Source organism: Onychostoma macrolepis, chromosome 09, assembly GCF_012432095.1.
Source record: "Onychostoma macrolepis isolate SWU-2019 chromosome 09, ASM1243209v1, whole genome shotgun sequence".
In the NCBI taxonomy this organism is placed as follows: domain Eukaryota; kingdom Metazoa; phylum Chordata; class Actinopteri; order Cypriniformes; family Cyprinidae; genus Onychostoma; species Onychostoma macrolepis.
Genome location: NC_081163.1, coordinates 27498173 through 27521719, shown reverse-complemented (window position 1 = coordinate 27521719; position 23547 = coordinate 27498173). Strand labels below are relative to the sequence as shown.

Genomic DNA, 23547 nt, shown 5'->3' with positions numbered 1-23547 from the left:
TGAAGAATGCTGCATGGGACCCAAACAGCTGATGGTAACCATTGACTTCCATTGTATTTTGTTCTGAAGTCAGTTCTGAAGTCAATGGCTGCCGTCAACTGTTTGGTTACCAGCATTCTACAAAATACCTTTTTGTTCAGGTAAGGTGCATTATGTAGGAATATGGTTGTCCATGATTGTGTACATATATTCAGCATTAACACACTTCACTGTTCTAGCAAACACACACACACACACACACACACACACACACACACACACACAGTGTCTTGCTGTCTGGTGGTTTGGCACACACTCATATAATGGATGTGGATTTCACTCAGAAGTATTTGACTTAGGTTTGCACATGAGTTGCTCAGTCTGACAAGGGTTTAGTTTAGACTTGTCTCACAGATACAGTCTTAAGCCAGGGTTATTTTTCCCCATACTTCCTCTCCATTCTCTCTCTCACACACTCACACACACCCTGTTGATATCTTTCCCACACAGTCAGTTAGGATCCTCACACAGTATCCTCAGCACTAATTTCAGCCTCAGACAGCTCGTCCTCCGTTCATTCACTCAACGTCTGTGTGAAATCACAAGCTCTAATCTCATTAGCTGGCTTTACACAACTTCCAGGAGGCAGAACACACAGGTTTTTACCAGTCTGCTGTTGCAACAGATACATGATCCGTACAAAAAATAAGTAGTAAACTTAAGGTATAAATTGCATTTGTTTTCCAAGTATACTCTATGTTGTAAATATAGGCAGTGTACACTCTCAGAAATAAAGGTACAAAAGCTGTCACTGCGGTAGTACATTTTCAAAAGGTACATGTTTGGACCTAAAGGGTCCATTTTGGTACCTTAAAGGTACATATTAGTACTTAAAGTGTACATATTTGAACCTAATAGGTACAAAAGTGTACCTTTTGAAAAGGTACTGCCCCAGTGACAGCTTTTGTACCTTTATTTCTGAGAGTGTAGTAGTAGTATACTTGTAAGTATACATTTCACGACTTGTTGGGACTAAATTGTTCCACATTTTAGATTATAAAAATATACTTTTAAGTGTACTTTAAGTGCAATAATAGTAGACTTTGAGTACAGAGCTAGTTTACATCTAGGTATTTCTTCTGTAAGTTTTGTAAATATACTGTGAACGATACTATAAGTAGACTTATAAATATCCTGTTATGTTACTAGTTATATGCATGTAGCCTAATTTTTCATTTATAAAAGTACACGTTGAGGTGTAAAATACTATTTTAATAGTTTTTATTCTGCAGATGTAAGTTGTCTTTAAAGCTGCAATCAGTAACGTTTTTTTGGTTAAAAATGATCCGAAATCAATATTTGAGCAAGTACTTAACCAGCCAGTGTTCAAAACTATCGCCTTACTTTAGCCCGATTCACAACGGTTAGCTTATAATAATGTTTTCTAATTTGAGTGGTACAGGTAGGTTTTTCACGTCTGTAAACATAAAGAAGTTGTCCTGGCTAGTAGGCTATCGCTTGTGAGGATCTTGCAGGTGGTGGATCGTTTATAGCCTTTTCTCACTGCAGCTAGAATAATTAAATGTATTATTTTCATGGCGGATTGTAATCCAGAAAGGATTGTGTTTATGAAACGCATGTGAATGAAATGAAATTATTATTATTATTCCAGTTTTAAATGTGTTTCTGATTACAGATAGCCTGGGATTACACAAGATTTGTATTTTAAAGAAAACCAGTTCGAAGGGAGCATAATTTGCTTTTTGGGTTAAAAGAATTTCTTAATATGAAATTCGAAAGGCATGACAATTAGATTATACTACCACACAGAAATTGAAATCTACACGTTGATTGTCACTATACTCATAGTCAGGCAATGCTGATGTTGTTAACATTAATAATTTGAGAATAAAGTATAACAATAATAATAATTTGCACGGTTTGATGTGATACGAGCTAACTGATCGTTAGATTTAATCACCATTGGTAGCGCAATTTATTGTAATGCTTTTTTCCTCAGTTGGTCAGAACAAACATGGCAGACTTGTTACTTACTTGTTCAGATGACAATATACGGTGAAAATACTTATTTGGGTCATATATTCCAAGACGTAGGCTAGAATCTGTGATTGCGAAGTAAAGTAAACTTACACTTACACACCGGTGCGTGACTGACAGCCACACATACTCCTCAAAACATTAGATTCATCTGCACAAAGATAATTCCATAAGCAGCTGCAATTCCAGGTTTTCAAACAGAGATGGCGACAAAGAGGCAAAACTTACGGACTGCAGCTTTAAGGAAACTTACGTTATAAGTATAATGATATACTATTTATGTTATTTTTGCACTGTAAGCAAACTACAAGGTTATACAGGGGATTAATTTTTACTTGAATAAACCTTTAGCTGTGAAGTAGATTTGAAGTTAACCCCTATGTACACTACTCAGGATTAAAAACATAAATTTTCCTTATAAATCAAACTTTTTAAACAAATATTGTATTGGATGCCAATATATAACAACAACTCAAATTGATGTCCCGGTTCAAAACAAACACAGTGTTAAAAACATTTCTAGTAGGCTACTCTAACTAAAAAGTAAACACAACTGCAAGCTAAATAAACCTTACCAAGTACTTTATTATTATTATTATTATTTAACGATAATTGTACTTTATTTAAGAATAACACAATCAAAAGATGAAGTAAGCCAAATATTAGACTATTTTGTATAATTTTAAGTAAATATTTGACAAGTACATAAGAAAAATACTGATTTTATTATAAGTATAGCAGTAGCACACTAGAATAAAATAAATTTTTTGTAAGAGAAATGAAGAATTAAATAACGTGGACGCTGATTGTCATGACAATGTTAAGGATTAAGGCGGATGTGATGCAATATAGCATTTAAACAGAACCAGAACCAAGTTAACTTCATAAACATGAAGTGTGTAATAATATCTCTAAAAGCTTTCTCCCATCTCAGTTTACTTTGCAGAGGGTCCTTTGTAGGGTGATGGTTTTGTTGAGGTGTCCTGACCAGAAGCCTGTTTGAAAATTTACTTTCAGTTCTGCCAAAAAGGATGCAAACAAACTACTCCTGTTCTGTATAAAGAGCTGCTGTTTACTAAAGGAATTATCTGCTGAATCAGTAATCTTAATTTTCTCTTGTAAGGGCTCTGAAAACTCAAAAAAAAAAAAAAAAAAATATATCAAATGTCATCTTTACTCACTATCGTGACAATCCAAACCCATAACATCTCCATTCATCTTCAAAACATGAAGATATTTTTAATATTATAGGTCTGCAAAACCAATATTTAAGTCTTCTGATGTATATGATCTGATATGTACAGTATAGCAAATTAGATATAAGCAGAAGCTCAAACGTTCTTGCTTAACACAAAAAAGAATATGAAAAATATCTCCATTAGTTTTCCAGAGATGAATTAAAGACATTAGGGTGGGTAAATTTTTGGGTGAACTATACCTTTAAACATTTTCAACAAATGCAATTTCCGTAATATTTCCAAAATAAAAAAAATAAACTGAAAATTCAACTGGACATTAATATATGATCAATTGTAATATGATTACATTAGGAAGGGCTGAAAAATTCTACAGTGACAACAGATGCATTTATTAAGATCAATTTATTAAGTGTCAGTGCTTCAGTTTTTGCACATACTGAAAGATAATAATAGCCACTTCCACATCACAGCAGAGCTCTGCCCTGGCCCGTACAAGACCTGAGTCAGACAGTCAACTGATTGAGTTCCTCAGACGCCTCCAGCACCTCCACTGACAGGACGAAACAAAGACCTGTGCTACAGTCATTTCCTCTCTCACACACACACACACACACACTGGTTTCCATGTTTTTATGTGGACATGTTTTTATCCTAGGCATAATGGTTTTTATACTATACAACATGTATTTTCTATACAGCTTACACGAATACTTCCCCTAAACCTATCCCTCACACAAAACTTTCTGCTATTTTAGATTTTTTTTAATTCTTCATTCTGTATGATTTATAAGCTGCGTGGAAACCAAAAAAAAAAAAAAAAAATGTCCCCACAAGGTCAAAATGTACTGTTCAATTTATAAACAATACTTTATAAAATCCAACTGACCTCAAACTTTTTGTTATTTGTGTGTAAATGTGATGCCCTTCCTTATGTAAAATAGATTTTTTGATGATCAAGTTTGTAAGTTTGGACACCCTCCCCATAACCATTTCACAGTTTATGACAGTTATTAAAGGGAATACCAGTAAAGAAACTGCTAGTGGGTTATTAAAGAAAACACCTTTGGATAGTAACACAGATATCTATTTATTTTCTGTATAGAGTCACAGCAAATCTTTCATTGTATAAATTAATGTAAAACAAAAGTAAGTGTACCTCACACTCTTCCTCTCTCTTTGTGTGTTTGATTTGGTGCTGAAAGTGTGTGTCTGACAATACAGGGGCTTATGGACTCCAGCCGTGACCAAAGGTCATATTTACTTGGTTTTCTCTGACTGCAGCCCTACTGTACAGTCAGAAGAAACTCCATCCTTTGTGGAAGGCTCTTCCCTCATTCGAGAAGTCAAACAATGCCTGAATATAGACTTTAATCACACAAACTCCAAGCTTTCAACCCTCTCGGCCACTTGTCGTCTTTCTCTTTTTTTCAGGCTCTTCTTCGTGACATTTGTGTTACTTAGTTTTTGATTTTTCTGTCTTTACCATTCTTCTCTGTGTTTGTTTTCGAGGGTAACACTATAGTCAGTGTTTACTCTGTGAGTGAGTGTTTGCTGATCTGGAGAGGCTAACACTGGCCCTCTGCACTCTTGGAGAGGCGGCTCTGGAGCTCTGGGACGAGTTTTACTGCACTGCAGGTCTGAATCTGACAGCAGTGAGTTTAGGCCGCCTCAAGGCCCCCTCATGTGACTGACGTCATGTGCTACCCAGTGCATTGAACTCTACAGAGAGCACCGTGAGCTACAGCATTAGCCCACGCTATGGGACGATCGAGTGCTTTTACACTCAAAGTTCAAGCAATTTTGATATTGACTATGTTTGCCGCTGACCTTTCAAAGTAAACTGCCTGTTCAATCACAGGTCCAAATTTGGAACCAAGTTTGTGATTTTATTTTTTTATTTATTTATTTTTTTTTCCACTCATGATTCATGACATTTGGGATGCACTGTGTCGTGACACCTTTCTTCCATGGCCAGCATTAAGTTTTTCAGCAATTTGAGCAACAGTAGCTCTTTGGTGTGATTCTGACCAGGCGGCTTGGCCTTCACTCCCCACATTACCCTGACACCAGATAGGTTGTCTTATCTTGCACCACTTTTGGTACATACTAACCACTCCATACTGGAAACACCCCACAGGCCTTGTTGTTTTGGAGAAGCTCTGATCCAGTCATCTAGCAATCACTATTTGGCTCTTGTCAAAGTCATTCAGATCTTTTCACATGCCCGTTTGTCCTGCTTTCAACATATGAAATTCAAGATTTAACTGTTCTAGAGCTGTCACTAACGATTATTTTGGTAATCGAATAATCGGTCTATTAATCGAGTAATCGGATAATTAAAATAAATTATTTTGTAGTGATTAAAATAGATTAAAATAGAAAGCGAAAAATAGCCTTTAAAATTACTTAAAATACATATATAATAGCAATGAGGCAATAATTATTGGTTCAAATAAAGTATCGAAAACAAGTAATCATATGGTTTTATTGAAAAAAAAAAACTTAAAATACATAATGTATTATAAACAATAGAACTAACATAGGCCTACATTATGCATTATAACAAATGCCTGCAGAGGGCGCCAACGGCTTGTTTGTTTTTACACTTTACTGCGTCATCTAATCCTTGTCCGCTTAATCTAATAAAATGTCTACTTAATCTTAAATATTTGGCCATTTCATTAAGACAGAAATGCTACAGCCACTGTAATTTCTTGAATGTGGACATCCAAAAGTATAACGTTTAACTCGGAGTGAGGGTTTGAGCTTTTATTTTGAAATCGCGAAGAACAGTTAGCATATCGAGAAAGATATTTATGTATTCTGTGTTTGTGTAGGTTTATAAATCTTCAAACACTCCTCATGTAAATAAAAACAGTTCGTGTGGAGCCGCTCTGACACGTATACTGTACGTGACCTACACGCATGTAAATAATTAAAACACGTATATTAAACCTGCAGCACATATATTTATTTAACTGAATCATAGAGTTTGTGAATTCACAGTATCATTATGCTTTATGATTTTTGAATGGATTTAATATTTTGTGCAGCCTTGGAAATGGTTGAATAATGCTTTTCATGGATTCTCATCCGTGGATTGCGACATTTCCCGTATTTTGCCGGTTACTCGACACGTAGTCTCAGCCTCAGACGTCACGTCCACAGACCGTTGGCTAAATGTTTGATGCATATGTCACACAAAAGTGGAAACACTTCAGGAGTTTTGAAGTCGTCATCGGATTGGTTGAATTATACAGGATTTCCAGGAGACATGTGTGTCGCGTTCTTTAACGTTCTGCCTGGAAACAAAGATGCCATGATGCCAAACCCCCTCAAGAAAGAACAAAGCCGTCAAGTTTACAACTGTGACGACAAGCACTTATCAGGATCAACTAAACGCTGGATTTTCAAAAGTATGTGAAATAATTAAAGTTCGCTGCATAGAATCTTTAAAATACGTCCGAGAGTTTTACACAACGGTCTGTTATTGTGGCGACATTCCCACGCTCCGAAACGTGACACCGAACAAAACAAACTGTGATTGGTTGTTTGACATGTTGGTCAAATGGCCTCATGGGCGGGCCTTGGCCAATGAAAGCTGCCATGGATTCCAGACCTTCAGCCGTCAGTCTGAAGGTCTGGCTATACTCACAACCGGCGCAACGTCATAGAATGTCTCTGAACAGGTTCACGCCCACTTTTGGGGGAAAACAAACCGCCATACAGCATTGGATCGAGGAAGTGGACTAACCTTACAACATGCCAAAGAGTTGTTGTGTGGTTGGGTGCACCAATAATGTTTGTAAAAACCCAAATTTAGCCCAGGCTACCTGCCACCATCATCCATATCTTGCTGTTATGGAAATATTATGTATTACGGATGATGCTATCGAAAGCGAAGCCAGGCTAGTTGTATGGCTGGACAGAAAAGTGCACTCAGTACTCTAAATATAAGGACATAATATATACATTTAAAGATGTTTACTTTCAAATGAAGTAAAATCATTCACTGGTTTACCTGGTGATTAGATTAGGTACGAGTAAATGTCCGGCAAGACACCTCTGGCCACTGGGTGGGGTTGTTACACCAATTTGACGCTGGGATAATGAGTTTTTAAATTGACCAAATTAAGTTTATGGATGTATCTTTCACGCTCTATGGCAGGCAGGGTGGACATATAATTACTTGACATGATTAATCCTAGTGATTACTTAAGTTATTCACGTCTGTCGGCTGTGTATGGACTTTGCTTTTTGCCGCTATTTTGTATTGAAGCCTATGGGAAGTCTAGTTTGTTTTCCCCCAAAAAGGGGCGGTAACGAAATTGACAGTTAAGTTCCCGGTAGTGCGTATGCGAGACTGCACGACACGGGCAAATTGCAGTCGAGGTTTTTTTAAAATTGAGTACTCAAATTGAATCGATTAATTGTGACAGCCCTAGACTGGTGCCATTATAAAATTATTCTGTTCACCTGTCAGTGGTTTAAATGTTGTGACTGATCAGTGTATTGTCAGTCTGTCTGTGGTACTTTGGGACGTTTACACACATTAATGTTTTTTTTTATTGTTCTCTGTACACATGCAGCATATACATGCATCTCATTGTTTTAGCATATCATATCATGAGCACAGTGTTTTTAAATTGCCATGGCAAATTCAAAGTAGTTCAGCATTGAAGAGCTTGAAAAACGTGTCCTGTGTGAATATATCCTAACTCATTTTCTGCTTCCTGTTTGTGGATTTGGTTTGGCAAGGTGTGTTACTAACAAAATAGTAAGGAGGTACTAATATATATATATATATATATATATATATATATATATATATAATTTTACTTATTTTTTCCACCATATATCAAAACAACCCAAATTTCCTTTTAAGTTCTTATATCTTTTTACACTATGAAATTGTTTATGCTTGCTTTCTCCTTTCCAAGACACTATAAACTGTTCCAGAACACAGCTGTGTCAATGCATAACTACAGTTTTATTTTCTAAAGAAAATGTACTTGGTGCTTGCCCATACAAAAGTTACAGCTACTGTTTTTTGTGTCATTTCTTAGGAGAAAAATTGTTAGTCAGATTGTTTGGAAAAGTGGCAGCAGATCTGTCCTCACCAGGAAACATGATGTCTGTAGTACGGTTGCCATTTAAAAAAACTAATCTCAGTCAAGGACTGTATCGCTATAGTTGATCAGCTTAAATGACGCTCTCTCTGCCAGTTACGCTGCATGCCTCAAATTCCTCCACGTGTGTGTGTTTATAGGCAGACCGTCAGCATATGTGTGTGTGTGTGTGCCTGGGTGTGGATTTGTAGGGGATTTTTTTTATTTCTCTGTGCCATTTGATTTTAATTTAAATGAATTATTAATGGAATGTACAAAACGGTCACCACTGCATGCAACATCTTTCATTTCTTTTTACTTTTTTCCCCCCATTCTTGTTGATTTATATTTAGGTGGAGCTCTGACCACAGCTTTCTGGAAAAGAAAATAAAACCCATTATGTCAGGACTCTGAAATGCTGAACCTCCACCGCCCACCAGATAAAGACCACGCTCACAATGTTTAGATCTGTCAGATAGGGGTTTATTTAGTTCTTTTTGTTTGTTTGTTTGTTTGTTTGGGGGACTGGGTTGTGGGTTTATGCCATAATGCCACAGAGCAAGACTTTTGTCTGTTGACATAAAGCATAAAGTCAGCTTATTCTGCCAATGCCAACAATTACCCACTTAGACAGGAAAGGGGCATCTAATAGTACAACAACCATTCATATATTTTTTGTTTTGTTTAATATATGTAGGCCTATGTGCAATGAATAGTGCTGCAGTCTTTTCTCATATGCTTTTAGCAAATATACATTTCCTTACTACTATAATGATTTTAATTAGTTTAAAATTCGATTTAAAAATCATTTATTTATATATATATATATATATATATATATATATATATATATATATATATTTTTTTTTTTTTTTTTTTTTTTTTTTTTGGAGAGCATAAAAGTAAAAATGTCAGGGTAATTTAAATTCATGTATTATTTATATACTTTAGTAGCTATGGCATCTTTTTTTATTGTAGCTTTTGTTTTTGTATCAGTTTTCATTTTAATTTGAGTATTTTATGTGCTTTTGTGATGTTTGTCAGATTTTGTTAAATATTTCTTTTTAACCTCGTTTTATTTCAGTCTTAGTTTTAGTATTTTTAGTACTTCAAATTAAACTATTTAATCATTTTATTTCAGTTCGTTGCCAAGATCACATTTCATTTCAGTTTATTTTGTCGATTATTTGTTATTTTATGTAGGCCAAACTTTATTTCAGTTAACAAACATGTTCTGAATAGTTTGTTTTAGTTAACAATAACAACACTAGATCATAATGAAGAAGGATACTTATTAAAAAGAGAAATCATTAAAAAGATAAGCACAATGGCATAATATTTTATTATTTCTTGGAATCAATCAATCAATCAAGCAGTTAAAATATCATTATAAATATTTGAAACCCCCTGTATGTCGAAGTCAGTAAATCTCTTAAAATGTTCGATAATTTGGTCTTTTTTTATAGCATAGCAAGGATAGTTATGTTGTAAATATTTAGATTTATTGAAGATGGGAGGAAAAACACTGACGTTTTGCCAAAATGTTACAACTTTTCTAGGTTTCCAAATTGTTTTTAAACCATTAGAGAAAATGGTTGTGTGTGATTCCCGTGTCTTCCTGAATAGCATGACTAAGTCAGGTTTAATGCCAGTAAACTGAATCAGTGAGGGACAAAGACGGCAACAACACACACCTCAGCACATGTGTGTCAAAAACGTGAGATTTTACTTGATATAGATCTTTTTTTCTCCCGTTTGTGTATTTGTGGTAAACTGAGATAAGGCTGTTTGATGTGTGGGGCAGCGTTATCTCTACTGAATGTCACAGGAAACAGAATAAAACACAGCTCTATAAATGGGGTCATGTGACTCATGTTAAACTAAATGTGTTTCCTACACAGGAAGGGTGTGTGTGTCCATGGGGTAAAGTGTTTCTGGCAGCCAGCGACATGCTGCATGTGTGAACAGATGGGAGGTCAGCGATGTGATAACCTTTGGTCTGATCAGCTCCTCTCTCAGATCCTCGAGCTCACAGGGGTGTTGTGATTAGCATCATGTTACTCTTCTGCTGCACACGCTCGCTGTGATTTATGATGCTTTACAGAGTAAATGACGTACAGCTCCACACAGCCTCTCACAAATGAACCAAGATTATGTGGCATCTCATACTCTCCTTCTGTATCTCCGTGTTCACATATCTTCTTCTGAATGCACCTCAATCATCTTGAATGTTCTCAAACATCTCCAGTGTTCACTAATCTCCTCCGGTTTGTCTTGTCTTCTTCTCAATATCCTTGAATCACCATGTATGCTCTTGAATAATCTTCATTTTAAATGTTGACAAACAACTTTTCTTCTGGACGATTTCTCTTCTCTTTTGGTCTCTTTATTCAAGTCTTTATTGTCTTTTCTCATCTGGTCTGGTCTCTTCTCCCTTCGTCTCATGTCTTGTGTTCACAAATCTTCCCAAATGCACAGATGTTCTTCATATACCTTAAATAATCAGTGTCCACAAATGTTCTCAAATCTCTTTGTCTGTTCTCATCTTGTGTCATTTATTACTTTCGCAAATTATTGAATCATCTTGAATGGTTTCAGATCAGCTCCAATGTTCACAAATCTCTTCAGATGTTCAGATGTCTTCTCTTCTGGTCTCTTTGTCTCCAAATCTTGTATTTTCTCGTTTTGTCTCATCTCAAATGTTCACAGATTTTCTACAGTACGTGCCAAGTCTAATTAAAGCTCTTCTTTTCTCAGATATCTTCTTCTGAATGACAATCATCTTCAGCGTTCAGTCCAATATTCCTTTTGATCTCTTCAGATCTTGTGTGGTTTGTTCTTATCTGATCTCATCTCTTCTCTTAATTTCATTAAAATTTTTCTTGAATAATCTGCAGTGTTCATAAATCTCAAATGTTTTCAGTCTTATCTTTTCTCATCTCATCTGATCTGGTCTGGTCTTTTCCCATTTAGTTACATCTCCAGTGTTCACAAATTGTCTCGAATGTTGCCAAATCTTATTGCATCTCATCTCTTTTCAATTTGACAAATTTTCATCTAGAATGTTCTCAAACATTCAGTGTTCACTAATCTCCTCAGATGTTTCACAGATGTCTTGTGGCTTCTCAAGTTAAATTCACAAATGGTCTTCTCTGTTCACAAATGTCATCTCATTTCATCCCATCTCGTCTGTCATGTCAAATTCAGGTGTAGTTCGGAGTCCTGTGGAGTTTGGTTTCTTACAAGTACAAGTAGTCTGATGTGTGTTTCTTATACATGTAGATGAAATTTGCGATGAATTCAGCTCTAAAAGTCTTATGTAAAGCACAGATGTTGTTACCTGATCGTAGAATGTTTTCTCCAGAGAGAGTGAGGAGAGCGACTGGGGATTATATGTAGATTTGTTGAACACGCCGAGACTTGCTCAGACGCCTGGCAAACACACTCACATTCCTGCAGATGAGTGATTAGCGATTCACTGTTCAGCTGATAACTGTGTCAACCTGAGTCATGAATGAACACTCATAAATCTGTCCTGAATGAATGAATGAACTGAGATGATGAGCTGACAGGAATGATAAGCATATACTGTAAACAGTGGCAAGGTTAGGCTGTACACAGTAATGTGTTATTTCTCTAACACTAATGAATGTTTAGAGTGTTTTGTGGCATCTGTTAACACTTGTTTTAGAGATTCAGTTCTGTTTTTTTTTTAAACACTGGTGTGGTAGACATTGATAAGACTAGGAACACTTTATTATACTGTGTATGCATGTGTGTTGGTAGATCAGCTGCGGTGTGATTTCCTGCCTGCAGGTGGCAGCAGTGCTGCTCTTTATTATGAGCAGGACCACAGTATGCCCTCCCATTGCTTTTCTCATGTTTAAAGTAAGAGACGTGTGTGCTACAAATTATTCTTCCATTTCTCATTTGTGTCTGTTGAATGAAGTTCAGTCAAGTTAAAGGATTCTGTTTGTTAGTAATCATCGCTCTGCTGCCTATTCAAATAGTAAAATCAACACCACACACGCACACACAGTGAAAATAATGTGTTTGAAAGTAAAATTGTTTAAGTTTTTGCATATAATACCAAAACTAGAGTATTGCCAGTTTTTATAACTTTATTAATGGTCACACTTTATTTTAAGGTCCAACTCTTGCTATTAAAAAAACATTACCTACAACTTTTGTCTCAATAAACTCCTAATTTGCTGCTTATTAATAGTAAGGCAGTTGTTAAGTTTAGGTATTGGTAGGATTAGGGATGTAGAATAATGGTCATGCAGAATATGTGCTTTATAATTACTAACAAACAGCCAATATGTTAATAATAGGCATGCTAATAAGCAACTAGTTAATAGTGAGAACAAATCAAACAACACACAGACTCAGACGCACTTAAATTATGCCTTTACTGAAAGCATTTACATTTGCATTTACAATCATGCTACAGCATGTTATTGAGTAGTCACATTACAGTCTCCATCACACTGTCCAAGTATGACTCAATGAAAAATTTAATATTTGAAGGATTGGATACAAATTGCATGTCACAAAGCCAAGGACAGTCATAGTCCGACAAACATACATGCATACATGCAGCTGGGCAAAGCTGAGCTGCAATCACATCTGTTTGTGACACAAATTCAAGCTAGTTAGATTTCTGTCTGACTAAAACGTACTCGGTTACTTATGTAACCTCGGTTCCCTGAGATACGGGAACAAGTACTGCGTTGCTAGACGCGAATGGGGAAAACTCCTTTTTCTCTGAGGACTGAAGACTTTCAATCATGCAGTGTAACTGCACGGCCATTGGTTCGTGCAGTGTATTAAAAATGAACCAATGGCGGTGAAGCCCGCCAGAATGGGCGGGGCCCATCTGGCTATATAAGCGGGCATTTCGTCATAGGATCTCAGGTAAATTCGACTGAAGCGACAACACTGAGTCGTGCAGTGTCATGGGATGGCAATGCACGCAGTACTCGTTCCCGTATCTGAGGGAACCGAGGTTACGTAAGTAACCAAGTATGTTCTCTTTCGATACTTCACTCGTACTGCATCACTAGATGCTAATGGGGAACCAATTCAATTCCGCCGTGCCATGTGAGAGGAACGACTGATATAAATTGGCCTTGAGCGATAAGGACTCAGAGGGACCAATTATATGCAGGCTGAGCCCTGTGGGAAGCAAGAGGGATGAACTCATAGAGGTCAGCTCGGCTTTGGATAATCGTTCCAAAGGTCTAATGTACATCCTCAGCACTATTATTAAGGCCAATAGCGTTCTTGAAGAAACAGGCAAAGCCTGAGAGTCAGACCACCTCGATAGGTGTGTGTGCGCTTTAAGCAGATAAAATCCGGGCCTGTAAGGCTGGAACGTCCAAGCTATAGAACCTGGCAAAGGTGGCCCAAACTCAAGACATGCAGGGTTTATCGAAAGAGCCTATAAGTTGCCCACTCGCTTAACCGATGCTAGTGCTAGTTGCAGCGCGGTTTTCAGCAAAAGTGTCTTTAAGGTTGCAGACTGAAGTGGCTCAAAGGAGGAGACCTTGAGGGCTCTAAGGACCATGGGCAGATCCCATGTAAGGACCGTGAGAGGTCGGGGTGGATGCAGCCTCCTGGATCCTCTCAGGAAACGAACAACTAGGTTGTTTCGGTCCACCAACTGTCGGAGCATGAGAAGCTACTATAGCTGCCACATACACCTTGAGCGTGGAGGGGGAACGGCCCATATCCAACACCTCCTGCAAGTAGGACAATATCACCGATATGTCACATGATACAGGGTCCTCGCCACGGGTTGTACACCAGGCGGAAAAGATATGATATGATCTAGATATGAAAGTAAGCGTCCTTCAGATCCAGCGAAAAGAACCAGTCCCCTGGGCGAATTTTCGAGAGGATCTGCTCTCATTCATTCAGGATCTGTAGTCATTCTGAACGGCCGTTTCATGAGGGTGCGGTTCAGTAGTCTTAGATCGAGGATGGGCCGAAGGCCGCCATCCTTCTTGGGGACGAGGAAGTAACTTCTGTAGAAGCCTGACTCGCTCTGAGCTGGAGACCGGAGAGTCGAGGAAGGGGACCCTGTCAGCCTCCTTAATCTCCATGAGGTTTAGCCATAAGTGGCGCTCCAGCACCACTAAGTTGGCCACTGACCTCACTATAGCCTGTGCCGTGGCCTTGGTCGCCCTTAGAGGAAGGTCCGTAGCTCTGCGCAGCTGAGGCATCAGGTCCTGACTCATCCATAGCCTGGAGGAGTTTGGCCTGGAAGACCTGTAGCACAACCATGGATGAGGCGGCCTGCCCGGCAGAGGAGTACGGACGGGCAGAGGTGCGTAGCCACTGCTTTGTCGAGAGGAGGCATCCTCTCGTAACCCTTTTCTTCAGCGCCGTCCACTGAGGAGAGAGCAGAAGAAGAGTTAGGGCGAAGGCGGGCCGAGTAGGGAGCACGCCACAACTTTGTAAGCTCATCGTGGACCTCTGGAAAAAACAGAGAGGCTCGCTGACGAGGGGCCTGATGGCTCCCCGGCAGGAACCATTCATCCAGACGGCAATGAGTGGGCTCCTCCGGCGTGGACCACTCTAATCCCAGCTCTTCGACTGCCATAGAGAGGATGCGGAAAAGTTCGGCATCCATCCCTGGCTTGAAGTCGCTGGGCTCAGCAGACAAAGAGGGGGCGAGGTCAGCAGTGGAGCCTGAAATATCCTCCTTGTCTGATGCTGTTAGAGACATGCTGTCATCTAATAGCTCGCCCTCGACAGCGCAGAACGAGGCCATGTCACTCGCATCAGCAGAGGGACGCTGGTCTTCACGCTCAAAGAGAACGGGAGAAATCACTCTGCTTGGAGGGGGCGAGGCACACGGGATCTGGGCCGGCCTGAGCTCGCTCGTGACCGAGCACTTAATCCCCTTGCCCTGCTGTTGTTTCCTCACAGGTCCCTGGGAGGGCGCAAGGGGAGGATTCGCTCTCTAAAAAGAAAGCGATCCGAGCGCGCAGAGTGGCGGGACTCATGTTCACGCAGTGTGAACAATCCATCTCGTTGAGAGTGGCATCTGCGTGGGGTTTACCCAGGCAGGAAACGCACTCTTAGTGGTCGTCACCATCATGGAGGGCAATCCTGCACGACGTGCAATGACGGCGCAGCATTTGCAACAACGCTGCTGCTCTTTTAGAGAAATTTGCTTTTTTACGCTTGCTGGATGGCAGCAGGGGATGAGCTGGTATCTGCGAGCTCAAGAGCAAGCGGAAGCAGCGAGAGGTCGCAGAAAAAAAGGCAGCTTCTATCCGCAGCGAGGCGTTTCCACGGCGAGCGTCTTCAGTCCTGAGTGTCAGCGACGGGAGATCGTCGTCGCTGAAGGAGAATTGATCTGAGATCCTATGGCGAAATGCCTGCTTATATAGCCAGATGGCCCTGCCAATCAGTGCAGCACCGCTGCCGAGCCATTGGTTCGTTTTTAATACACTGCACGAACCAACGGTCGTGCAGTTACACTGCATGATTGAAAAAGTCTTCAGTCCTGGAGAAAAAGGAGTTTTCCCCATTAGCGTCTAGCAACGCAGTACGAGTGAAGTATTGAAAGGGAACTTTTAAACGCACTTTCTAAGACAGAGTGTATCGCATGGACTCTCGCTCATGGAGAAAACAATAGGTAATTAACAGATATTTGAGACTGAGAGCACACACACTGACACACTCTCACACACACTTCACACAAACAAATGTCTCTTTCTCTCACTCTTTATTGTCAAAGTGTGTGTGTGTGTGTTTAAGCTCTCTGGGGGTCTTTAGTAGAAACAGCATTGTACTCACTCAATTTTCTGGGAAGTGTGTGTTTTCTCACATTCCAAGTTACACCCTCTTCATATTTCCCCATTCCTGCAGGGAGCAATTGCCAATTACATCAGTTTTGATTATGCAACACACCCTGCGATGGTGTGATGATGTAGATGTGAGGGGTCAGAGGTCAGACTGAGCACTTACTGCATATGAGAGAGACCTCACATAAAAATCTGGGCAAGTATTCACAAAACCTTTTATCTTACCACTAAGAGTTCTCCTAAATAGCAGTAAAGGTTTTTAGATAAGAGTTTTCTCTTAAAACCTATTCACAAAGCTGCTGAGACAAATTTTTACTAAGGAATAGAGAGAAGTCTTAAACTAAGAGTAAGGGCGGGGTTGACTGTTCTCGTTGCTATGGATGATGTCAGCATGATTAGTGGTGATCAGCAACCAAATATTGATAATGTGGAAGTTACTGTCTTTTGCCTTGGTGTGACGTCTCATGTTTTGCAGACAATGCAAAAGCAGAGTACAGTAACTTCAAATTAGGGGTAAAAATCAAGTTTGAGCTCACAATTTTTTAATGTAGATCATTTTCATTACTAAAATATCTATTGCCAAATTTCCAGTGTCCTACCTGTAGCTAATTTGGCTGGACAAATAAAAAAAACTTTAAAGTCATTTTTCTCAGTTAGCGAGTTAAGGTCTTTTGCCTTTGTAGGGCAGTATATGTTCAGCTAATTGTCAGCCTGTATGCTTCTCGTTAAAAAAAAAAGAAAAAAAAAAAAAGTAGAATAATCGTGGCTGAGCAGAACTTAAGTGGCCTTTTATTTCGTTAATATTATATAGTTTTTTTTATATATATACTTTTGAGATTTACAGTAATTGCAAGTGGACCTCCAATACAATTATTAATTATCAATACAATGTTTTATTTTACAATTGCAAATGTAACAAACTTCTTTTTGTGAAATGTTTTGCTTAAAAATTGTGCTTGTGCCATCTTTATTTAATTACACTTGGTATTTTACCTATATATATTTTGTGTGTATAAAATGAGGCCACTGTCTAAATACATGGAAAACCAAATATGCACACATACACACACACACTTACATAGCTTCCGGAAAAATCAGAGCATTAAGTCATCTTGTCCCTTAACACACACTTAAGCATACAGAAAGGTGTTGTCCTCAGGGCATGAGTGAGGAAGTGTAAGCTTATGATGGGCAATCTCTGTATGTGTGTGTGTGTGTGTGTGTGTGTGTGTGTGTGTGTGTGTGAGCGCAGCTGTGCTAGTTGCTAACCTTCCCCCCTCATGTCTCTATAGTAAAAGATAACACAGACACTGTCCTTTTGTGGACTCTTAACAGTGTGTTTGGGTTTGTTTTGTGTGTGTGTGGAATTCCCTCTCAGCAGATGAATAAACAGGGTGTGTCGCAGAGACACGAGACATGTTTAAAACTTCTGTCACACACACACATTAGCAGTGGACGAGGTACACAAATCAAACTTGAGTACAGTTACAGTTAATAAAATATTACTTCACTAAAAGTACAAATGTTGCTTAATTTTCTGCACACACAGATGATCTTCCAGTTCTCCCAGTGACTCGCTCACTGAATCGGTGAGTTTTTGACTCAAGGACAGCTGTAATTAGATTAGTCCAGTTCACAAATGAATAGTTTATTGCAATTTTCAAATCAATTCAACAGGTTCTTCGAAAGTAATTTGAAATTTTTTTTTTTCCAGTTTAAATTACGACGTACAATATGTTTGTATGAAATGTACTAGAGTAATAATTATGCTTTGGAATGCAGTAAAGTAAAAGTTTCCCAAAATAAAAAAGTATGTATACTTGAAAAATGTACATATGTAAAGTAACAAAGTATAAATACTCTACTGTAGCTCTCAAATGCCATTCATTTTGAAAGTTGGTGCATTAAGATTGGTGCATCGTGTTAGGTTTGACATTATTTGAATAGTAATGAGTGCTTCTAATCTCAGAAAACCCTCTCAGTCTTGCCTGCAGGAAAGAAAAATCACAATAGGGTTATCTTTGACATCTCACTCGTTTCGCCCATACAACAGTGAGAGGAAAAATTGAGAGCAAATGGATTCGTCTCTTGAGAAACAGACTCTTCCTATAGTTTCATGAAAGATCTCATAGTGTCTCAAACTGTACTTACATTCAGAGTTAACCTGTGAAATTATAGATTTTGAATTAGCTTTTATATTTATGTTTTCAATTTTATTAGAATTTTAGTCATTTTGTTTTGTCCTTTTGAATTATAATTTTTAGTGTTTTTTAAATGTTTTATTTTATTTCAGTTTAACATGTATAACAAGGACACTGTAGTGTTACCTGATTTTTAATGGTTTTACTTTTAGTTAACAATAACAACCCTACTTTGATTTATCAAGATGGCAAAGATTTCAGATGATCTGAGCTGTGCACATTCATTTTATAGCCTTATACTCTTATTGTGGGGGATTCCTATGAGGAATTTTAGGAGATCCATCTTAATGAAGCACTTAAAACTTGGCTTTCCTTTAAGAGGTTTATGGAAGAGCAGCATCTGAGGATGAAGCTTTCCTGTTGGGTGACTGTCGCGGAATGTGTGTGTGTGTGTGTGTTGGGACACTGTGACTAGCGTGCAGGTGGATCTTAACAGTTTGAGGCCGTTTGACGGGGGGAGGAGTGTAGGAGGGGCGTCTGTCTCCAGTCAGAGCGTGAGGTGAGGCTTGTGTCCAGTGTGTGAGTGTGTGTTTTGGAGAGAGCAGCAGGCTGCTGGACATGCTGAGATCTGCCTGCTGTCTGCGATCTCAAGAGGAGCGCTGTGATTCCTGTCACAATTGCACGTTCTACAGGACCGTTTTTGGATGTGGAGAGTTTATCTGACATAAAGAGTTTGTAGTCATGCAGGGCAAGACGGGGAAAGCGCCCAAGAAAGAACTGGTGATCGAGTCTCCCCAGCAGTTTAAATATGTTCCTGTGGTGGAGGAAGAGCAGGACGGTGCAGGTCCTCAGGGGAAGGTTAGTGCGCTCAATGTAAGCTCCTGTCAGTCTGATCAGAGATGCTTTTCATCACCTTTTAAGTGAGAGAAATCTGAGTGGAATAGTTTTTTCAATCAACTGTTTGTTTTATAGTAAAAAGCTTAAACAACTTTATGATAGTTCGACAGGTTGATTTTTATAGTTAATCAGCTGTGAAACTGTAAATCAGTTTTATTAAATCAACTCTATGGCAAATTCATAGTCAGTTTTTAATGTGACTTTAATGTGTTAATGTGACTTTGATTTACTTTTAATTGATTTCATGACCGTTGAAGTGAAAGTTAAATTAAAGTGTAAAAACGTCATGAAAAATTGAGGTGTGGTTGTGACAGAAGGGCTGTTTAAAGTTATTGTTTATGCCTTTAGTGCCTGTAAACTGGATCAGTTTAGTTGTTTTTGGGGTTGAAACGTGTAGTGTAGTGGTATGGTACAATGGTGTCAGAAGATCATACCATGATATTTAAAATTGATAGGGTTCTGTATGATACTATATTAATATACCTTGGTATTTACATGGTTCTTGCATGGTAAAGATTGGGGTAAAGTTTAATCAGTGCATTATATCAAATGATTAATTTAAGACTTTTTATTAATTAATACTATTTTTGAAGAAAATAAAGTTCAAGAGAACAGCATTTAAATCTTTTGTAACATTATAAATGTCTTTACTGTCAATTTAATGATTTTTTTGCTGAATATAAGCCAGACACACTTTATTTTAAGGAACTGTTTTCAACATTGATAATAAGAAGAGACGTTTCTTGAGCAGCAAATAAGCATATTAGAACGATTTCTGAAGAATCATGTGACACTGAAGACTGGATGCTGAAAATTCAGCTTTGCATCACAAGAATCAATTGCATTTTAAGATATATAAATGTTGACCAAATAAATGCAGCCTTGGTGAACATAAGGGACATTTTAAAACCATTTATAAAATTCGTACTGATCCTAAACTTTTAAACAATAGTGTCCAGTGAAAAAGCGTCTCAAATGTCTCTTCAAGCATTATCGCCTGAATGCAGGTTCACTTTGTCTGTCATATACACACACACACACCCCCGACTGTCACTGCCCACATACTGTATCTTTCTCCTGTGTTTCTATTGCTGCACACACAATAGAGCTGAGCTCAGCTTTCAGACTGTTTGCTTTAAAGTGGAGAGTGCACTGCTCCTCAAAAGAGGGAGATTAATGTGCTGAGATGATTCATATGGAGATCACACAAGCTTCCATCATCTCACACGTGTGTGTCTTTCCTGCTGTCACTTTAGTCCAATATATTCTGCTGTTCTACTGACTTATGAATTTTATTTTGGATGCAGAGTGTGCTGTGATTTGTGGGCCTGTTGTGTCCAGTTGGAGTGTGACTGGATGTTTCAGAGTACAGCAGTGTAAAGAAATAAACACACATTCACACAGCTGTTCTATCAGACTGCACTGCCACATTTGAGCACTCTGTGTGTGTGTGTGTGTGTGTGTGTGTGTGTGTGTGTGTGTGTGTGTTTTCCGATTGGTTTGCAGTTAGAACTTTGTATCGCAAAATATTGAAAGTTTACTTGGCTATCTAAATGAAGACATTACATAGGCTTCTGTTGTTTCTAGATACAGCTAGTTTTAAATACTACAACCAAACCTAACAAAAAGCTATTTTACTAACGAGAATGTCCCTGAAAGAAGATTTTGTCTGAATTAACTCACTTCTTGGTAAAAATCTGTGTACAAAATAAGTGCGCACATATACTTAGCCACAGTAACTGGTGCATTACTCTGATGCCATTTTGAACACAACACAACTGTGCAAACAATGTCCTATTCATGTTCCCAGGAATAAATATAGGTGTGTGTGTGTGTTTGCCATTTGTGTTTGTACACATGCAGTGACATACTATACAGTGACTGTCATTGACGCTACTGAAAAGTGAAACGAAGTTAGTAGCATCTCTGTGTAGGTCATTACTCTCTGAAATTGCTCTAGAATGAGTTTCATCAGCGATAATAAAATCACCTGTCAGTCATATGACTGTAACTCAGGTCTCTCATATATGTTAAAGATTAAACTGCTGAATGTTTGAAATGCGAATATTAACTCTCACACACATACAAACTGACTCTTTTGACTGGACAGCATTTCTCTGCTGTTTTCTTAGCAACCCAGGCTCATTGGAAAAAAACAATGCCTCTACCTACAGTTTTGCAAAACAAAAAATGCACAGTACATATGCATACAATTCACTGCAGTTCCCAGCTGAAATGAGCACTAATAACAGTAAAACACCAACCATTTTTATTTCTTTTCACACAAATAATGATTACGGGGGCAGATTGTCAATTAATAAAGACCTATTTTTGTTTGGTATCTTGCACAATACCATATTATGACCTCAAAACAATTTTACCATAGCGCATGATTTGTAAACTAAAACATTTCAGTGTTTGCATCACATAAACGGCTCCATATGTATAGCTTTTCTGCCATAGTAAACTTGTTTGGTAGATCACCTGGTACAGTTCTGAATCTCTGCGAAACACTGAAACACAAGTCAAAACTTGCAGAAACCAGATAAAATGGCTTGGTTGCTTCAGCAAATACATTTTTGTTTAGGTGGTACATTATTTTCAAATGCAATAGTGTTAACCATTTAATGTCACTCATTGGATGTTTAATTTTTAGAACTGCGTACGTATATTCACGTTCAGCTGTTTCAGATAAAACTGAACACACGTTTAGCATCACTCACTGGACACTTGGAAAATGTGCAAAAGCAATGTAATATCATTTTGGAAGAAATGTCACCACATGCACATATTTCCAGTGAGTCTGGCTCAGCCTGACTTTTAGAGTCTGGGTTTGTAAGCTCATGACACCCACAATGCTGGGGTTGAACTTGTTGATGGTTGTTTTATGTGGTGTCAGGAGGCTTTAATCTGTTGTACAGTCAGTGGAGCTGGTGTTCATGGTGTTTGGGTGAGATTCTGGTCTTTGATTGGTCTATCCAGTTATGATATCATCAAAACAACGCTGTCTCCTTGGAGATCTACATCTGAGGTCATTTTGCCAATATCACTCCCAGATGTGTGAGTGGACTGTGTTATCTCACTTAGTCTCACACACACACACACACACGTTTGTTTTAGTGGTTTACAGGGACTCTCCATAGGCGTAATGGTTTTTATACTGTACAAACTGTATGTGCTATTGCCCTACACCAACCCTACACCTAAACCTACCCCTTACAGAAAACTGTCTGCATTTTTAGATGAAAAAAAAACACCATTTAGTATGTTTTTTTTAAGCCTTTTGATTTATGGGGACATAGGCAGTGTCCTCATAAACCACCTTCAAATTGTAATACCTCTGTCATACCCATGTCATTATACAAATTTTGTCCCCCGTAAACCACAAAAACCAGTACACACATACATGTTCGTTTTTGTGAAAAGTGGGGACATTCCATAGGCGCAATGGTTTTTATAGTGTACTTACTGTATGTGCTATTGACCTACACCAACCCTACACCTAAACCTACCCCTTACAGGAGACTGTGCATTTCAACTTTTTTGAAAAAAACTTAATTCTGAGTGATTTATAAGTGTTTTGAAAAGTGGGGACATGGGTCAATGTCCTGAGATGTCACCTTCACCTTGTAATACCTGTGTCATACCTTTGTTATTATACAAATCTATGTCCTGACTTTTCACAAAAACGCGCACATACATACACACACACACACACTCCCAGATTCCTCCTATATCAGTGGACACATATTGCTAAGATATATTCTCATATTCTTTAGAGATCACCGATTTATTTTATTACAGAAAGAGTATTAGCAGTGTGAAAGTTATTATCTGCCGCACAACATTTCAACTTTGGTTTTAACATTTTATTCTTGAACTCTTAATGGGGCTCAGGAAGTTTCTTTGACTTTTTAGACAATATTGCCATTGAACGCCATTGAGTCTGTTAAGAAATAGGTACAATCACAATGGAGTATCTTAAGGTGCTTTGCTTGAGGTTTTCAAGAAGTAATATTTCATTGGACAGATCAACCCTTGCCTCATTTGATTGTGCTAATTCAGTTTTTTTAACCTCCTTTTCTCTTCTAATTAGTAAATGTGAGCACCATTCTATAACATATTGCAATATTAGAATTCTGATATCTGTAAGATATGCTGAATTTGTGCATGTGTGTTTTCAGGTTAAGCCGCGTGTGGTGGAGCCTCTGGACTATGAGAGTGTGCTGGTGCAGAGGAAAACTCAGATCCTCAGTGATGGACTCAGGGACATGCTGCAGTTTCCTTTGGAGGATTTTCAGGTCAGATTATCTATGACTTTCCAGTGATTTTCTTTTTTCTTTCA

The 23547-nt window shown here is 38.3% G+C and overlaps 1 protein-coding gene across 1 annotated transcript in view; it reads left to right on the top strand.

Moving 5' to 3' along the window:
* The window catches only part of zmp:0000001200 (dedicator of cytokinesis protein 9), a 104521-nt gene that overhangs the window by 7561 nt on the left and 73413 nt on the right, over positions 1-23547 (top strand). Inside the window, 1 exon segment of the mRNA XM_058787097.1 lies at positions 23387-23503. Coding sequence (XP_058643080.1) covers positions 23387-23503 — 117 coding nt within the window.